This window comes from Bufo bufo, chromosome 2, assembly GCF_905171765.1.
Source record: "Bufo bufo chromosome 2, aBufBuf1.1, whole genome shotgun sequence".
Lineage (NCBI taxonomy): Eukaryota > Metazoa > Chordata > Amphibia > Anura > Bufonidae > Bufo > Bufo bufo.
In genome coordinates, this window is record NC_053390.1 from 703673205 (window position 1) to 703679204 (window position 6000).

The window sequence follows — 6000 nt, forward strand, 5'->3', positions numbered from 1 at the left end:
CATCAAGAATACTGAAATCCACTATATATGGCTTTTTCAATACTGCATAGCAGCAATCCAAGGAAAATATGACATTACCTTTAAGAGAAAGGACTCTGTGCTCTCCAGAATGTACTGATTTTCCTCTCCTAAGCCTGTCTCATTATTGACTCTTTTGACCCTCCGATGATAGAGGTTATTCTAGAACAAGTGAATAATTCCATCAGTAAAGGATCTGGTGATCAGGCATTATCAATGGTCAACATGCAGTAGTATTAAAGGGCATCTGTCTGTCTTTTTCTCAGCAAAAAAATAATAAATTCCCATCACTCATTTGAACCACATGCCCCTTGGGGTTTGAGTTCACATCACTGTTATTTTTACGTTCTTTTGATCCATCAGAAGAACAGAAAAAAAACAACAGGATCCTGTAAAAAATTGATCTTGTGCATCAGTTCTGCACATTTGGCATCCATTTGAGCCATTTCTGTCTGAGATCTGTTTTTTTAGACAAAAAAAAAAAAGTACTGCATGCAGGCCTGACGGAAATGGCTCAAACGGATGCCAAATGTGCATAACTGATGCACAGGAGCCATTTTTTTTTTACAGATCAGAACAATTTATTGACTGATCAGAAGAATGGAAAAATAAAGCTGATGATGAACTCTCCCTTGCAATTTAAAAAAATTGCATTGTTTTGAGTAAGCATCTTAAATTGAAAAACAGTTCATATGAAAGACTTTTCATCCAACTTTTCATACTATTTTCTGTATGGGCCATTGCACAAATAAAAATGTTTCCACATGCTGCAAAAAATCTCAGCACTTGTGCTCACCTCACCGATCCCCCACTGCTGCTGGGTGCTGGGGATTCCTGACGACCTCCACTTCCTGCTCCTGTCTTGACACGACAGGAAATGGCTGTCAATGCCAGTCGGCCAGTGCTGACCGCAGCAATGACCCTCCTCAGCCAGTGATTGGCTGAGTAATAGTCCCAGCCATTTCCTGCCACATTGACACAGGAGCAGAAAGTGGAGCATAGTGGGGACCACAACATTGTCAGAACACAGCGGTGGGGGATTGGTGAGTATAACTTCTGTTATTTGTTATACAGCATGTGCTGCTGTGGAAGTAGTGTTTTTGCGCTAGAATACGCCACTGAAGGGAACCTGTCAAGTTGAACGTGGTGTTTGAGCTGCAGGCAGCATGTTATAGAGCGGGACGAGCTGAGTAGATTGTGCTTCAGTTCCTCACCATTTTCAAGATATACAGTACAGACCAAAAGTTTGGACACACCTTCTCATTCAAAGAGTTTTCTTTATTTTCATGACTATGAAGGCATCAAAACTATGAATTAACACATGTGGAATTATATACATAACAAACAAGTGTGAAACAACTGAAAATATGTCATATTCTAGGTTCTTCAAAGTAGCCACCTTTTGCTTTGATTACTGCTTTGCACACTCTTGGCATTCCCTTGATGAGCTTCAAGAGGTAGTCCCCTGAAATGGTCTTCCAACAGTCTTGAAGGAGTTCCCAGAGATGCTTAGCACTTGTTGGCCCTTTTGCCTTCACTCTGCGGTCCAGCTCACCCCAAACCATTTCGATTGGGTTCAGGTCCGGTGACTGTGGAGGCCAGGTCATCTGGCGCAGCACCCCATCACTTTCCTTCATGGTCAAATAGCCCTTACTTTCAAAGTTTTCCAAATTTTTCGGCTGACTGACTGACCTTCATTTCTTAAAGTAATGATGGCCACTCGTTTTTCTTTACTTAGCTGCTTTTTTCTTGCCATAATACAAATTCTAACAGTCTATTCAGTAGGACTATCAGCTGTGTATCCACCTGACTTCTCCTCAATGCCACTGATGGTCCCAACCCCATTTATAAGGCAAGAAATCCCACTTATTAAACCTGACAGGGCACACATGTGAAGTGAAAACCATTTCAGGGGACTACCTCTTGAAGCTCATCAAGAGAATGCCAAGAGTGTGCAAAGCAGTAATCAAAGCAAAAGGTGGCTACTTTGAAGAACCTAGAATATGACATATTTTCTGTTGTTTCACACTTGTTTGTTTGTATATAATTCCACATGTGTTAACTCATAGTTTTAATGCCTTCAGTGTAAATCTACAATTTTCATAGTCATGAAAATAAAGAAAACTCTTTGAATGAGAAGTTGTGTCCAAACTTTTGGTCTGTACTGTATGTTTGCTGACTGTTTTGACATTCAGAGTCGGTGACTCTTTAGGTACATAGCCCTGATCTCTGGTGCTCAGTTGGATGACATCCATGTGCGGTCTGCATGGGTCCACAGGCGATCCGCAAAAAATGTGGATCCAACGTGGACCGAACATACGATCATGTGAATGTAGCCTAAAATTGGAAATTCCTTTTAAAGGGGACTAGCTGTCACCTCTCATGACAAGTCTGCTTTAGTAAATAATGATATTCCCTATAATATAATAATTCTAGAGCATCTTTTCTAATAACTCTGCATTGTGCTGTTCCTCTGTTATCCCACTGAGAAACGTATGGAGGTATTGTGATTTTATGGGGAAAACAGCTGCACATAATATATAACTTTTGTAGAGCGATGCCCGGCACTGTAGGCAGGGGACAGAACTGCCTCTTTAGTATTTTAGAATGCAGAATGAGACCACGCGCCTCGCCACCTGGTGGCAGCTATAAATACTATTCTAGACTAGTGGCATCACAGATATAACACTTCTGAAATTTGGAGCAATAGTAAAAATCATATCACGTGGCAGTTAATACTAAGATACGAGCCACGTAACAGTCATATCTTTAATAGATTTTTCCCACTTTAAGCCTTAGTTTGAAAGTCATCCCAGAGGAGGAAAATACTGGAGACCTCAGATCAAGAATGCTGGTGGTCTAACCAAACCTCATGGGGTAAACAGGGAATATACTGTGCATTGAAAGCGATTAATCATTTAGCAAGTCCTTGACCATAGGTCTGAATAGTGATTACCTTTAAATGTGCCTTGATCTGCATGCTGGTCTCTCCACTTATTTTCTTATAAGGAACATTCCAGTGGCAATCTTCCAACTAAACCAAAGATATCATTAAAGACATATTTACATCAAATGTATAGTTAAAAAGATTTCCAGAAATTGAAATACTGATGACCTATCCTAAGTATAGGTCATTAATATCAGATCGGCGGCAGTCTGACACCCGGGACCCCCACCGATCAGCTGTTTGAGAAGCACCGGCGCTCCTGTGAGCGCCACAGCCTCCTCCATGCTCACCAAGCCTAGCGCCGCACATTGTATAGTGGCTGTGCTTGGAATTGTGCTCAGCCCCATTCACTTCTATGGGACTGAGGTACGTCTAGGCCACGTGACTGATGAACGTGTCATCACTGGCCTAAGGAAAGCAGTGAAAGAGCTGCCGTGCTACTGTGAGCGCCGGTGCCTTCTCAAACAGCTGATTAGCGGGGGTCCTAGGTGTCGGAACCCCATCGATCAGATACTGATGACCTATCCAAAGGATTAAGTAAGAGTATCTAAATCTCAGAAATCCCCTTTAAAGAACATCAGCAGGATTAATCCTATTAAACCAAGTATAATACTTGGCAGAGCTGACCCTGTTGATAAACAGCATGTCTTTATTTAGAAGACTCATCACTCCATGGCCTTTCTGTAGCTTATCCGGTACGTCATAACTCAAAAATTATTGTTTTAGTTAATATGCAGAATGGGCTTAAGTGCACTGAGGGTGGGCCCTACATGGCTTATTGGTTCACCTTACCTTTGCAGTGCTGGACACTCCCCCTCCACTTGATTGACATGGCTCGGTGAGATGGCGCTGCTGATGCCTGGTCCTGTCAATCAAGTGGAGGGGGTGTCCAGCACTACAGAGCTAAGGTGCGCCAATAGGCTACCTAGGGCCCACCCTTGGTGCACTTAAGCCCACTTTGAATAGTATTTAAAACAGTGATTTCTCAGTTAGGGTGCAACAGATCTGCTAAAGTAAGGCTTGGTTTTTTTTTTTAATAGTATCTTTTTATTTATTAATTTAGCAAAAAGCATAACAAACACATCAAATACAGACAATCATCAATTGAGTCCAGTACAAATCAAATACATGGGATCAATCATAACAGCTCCTCATGACCCAAGTTCGGGACAGAAGAAAAAGATACCACTTTCAGGATGAACAGTACCCAACATATCAATCCTAAGGAAGATTAAAAGTACTGCACACACACACACACACACATTCACACACGCCTTCATTGGTCAGAACAGTCACACTGTCATCTATGGTACTAGAGTCTGGGCTCCAATCCAGGGGTCCCATATCTTCATGAAGCGATCAGGGGTCCCTCTTCTCTCATACACAAACTTGTATAATTCAAGATCAGCATTAACTAGATGTACCCATTGTTGCACAGTAGGATTCTTAGGAGGTTTCCAGTTAAGAAGGATAGTTTTCCTAGCATAATATAAGAGTATTCTATACAGCTTCCTGCCAAATTTGGTTGGAACAATCTCGTTGGCTACTCCCAACAGACTAGTGAGTTCCGTACAGACGTTAGGAAAGCCTAGTTTGTCATTAAAATATTTATGGATCTCTTCCCAGAAGCCATGAATAATCGGACACTGCCAAACCATGTGTATAAGACAACCGTTTTCATGTCCACATCTTGTACAATGAGGGTTCGGCAATTTACCCATTTTAAATAGTCTCACAGGAGTATAATAAATCCTATGAAGCCATTTAACTTGAATCAACTGATCCCTAGCACTTACCACTGTAGATCTCCATATACAGCTAGATTCTTTAACATGAACATCTTCCAAACCTTCAATGTCCCTTTTCCACCTAACAAATGCCCTGTCTAGGGGGGAGTCCTGCAACGCCATCAACGACGCATACAGGGTCTAAAGTAAGGCTTGGTTTTAATCAGCAGGCTCATCCCTACCAGGCATTAAGCCTGTTTAATAAGGTTCATCCTGCTGACTGATGGTCTTTAAAAATATGCTTTATAAGGTTTGCATACCATAACCTATCATACAAGAACAAGATATAAATATTCAAAATATACGCAGATAAATATCCTCAATATATCATGCACTACATCAAATCTAACAAGAGACAAGAATATGTCATAAAAGAAAATTAATATTTTCTTTTACATTCATACAACACCACTATCTATATAAATTATTTTCATCCTTTCTCCGCCATTCCTTTCCTTTTTTAGGTCAGTAAAACTACATTCTGCTTTTCCTTCCATTACATTCCTCATACAGAAACAAATACAAGACATTTAAATGGGTTCTCCACGATTTTGATATTGATGATGGCCGGTGCCCGGGATAGGTCAACAATATCTGATCAGTGCCCCCCGCCGATCAGCTGTATGTAGAGGTCGCGGTGCTCCATGAGTGCCTGTGACTAATGTACGTTGATGTCACACTAAGTGCAGTTCAATTCCATTCAAGTGAACGGGCCTGAGCTGCAATACCAATGGATGGTGCAGTGCTCAGTAAGTTCTGAGCAGGCCGAGGTGCTCACCAAAGCTCTGGTGACTGCCATGACTTCCTCAAACAGCTGATCGGTGGGGGTGCCAGGAGATGGACCCCCGCTGATCTCATATGGATGACTAATTTTGAGGATAAGCCATCAATATGAAAACCCTGGAGACCCTCTTTAATTGTAAATATATAGATGTCAAAAAGAATAAAGGAGCACAGCCTATGTGTAGAAAGGGTACAAATCCTGCCAGAAGAGCCGACTCACTGTCACCTCCCATCAAGTAAAATCCAAATAAGAGGTGGTATTCCTAATGTAGTAAATTGAAATACTTCACTATGCTGTCCCACTGTGATGGTGGCTCAGCAGTTAGCACTGTTGCCCTGCAGTGCTGGGTTCAAATCTAACCATGGGCATACAGTGACGGCTAACCTCCGGCACTCCAGCTGTAGTGAAACTACGACTCCCAGCATGCTCCATTCATTTCTATGGAGTTTTGAGAACAGCCAAGC

At 41.8% G+C, this 6000-nt stretch overlaps 1 protein-coding gene across 1 annotated transcript in view; it reads right to left on the reverse strand.

The window, feature by feature from the left end:
• The window catches only part of LOC120991011, a 61744-nt gene extending 56193 nt beyond the window's left edge, over window positions 1-5551 (reverse strand). The window contains exons 1-4 of the mRNA XM_040419900.1: window positions 5531-5551; window positions 5013-5018; window positions 2975-3052; window positions 79-180 (exon numbers count right to left, since the gene is read on the reverse strand). Of these exons, the coding sequence (XP_040275834.1) occupies window positions 79-180; window positions 2975-3052; window positions 5013-5018; window positions 5531-5551 (207 nt within the window). The remainder of the gene's footprint in view (window positions 1-78; window positions 181-2974; window positions 3053-5012; window positions 5019-5530) is intronic.
• Window positions 5552-6000: the final 449 nt, after the last annotated feature.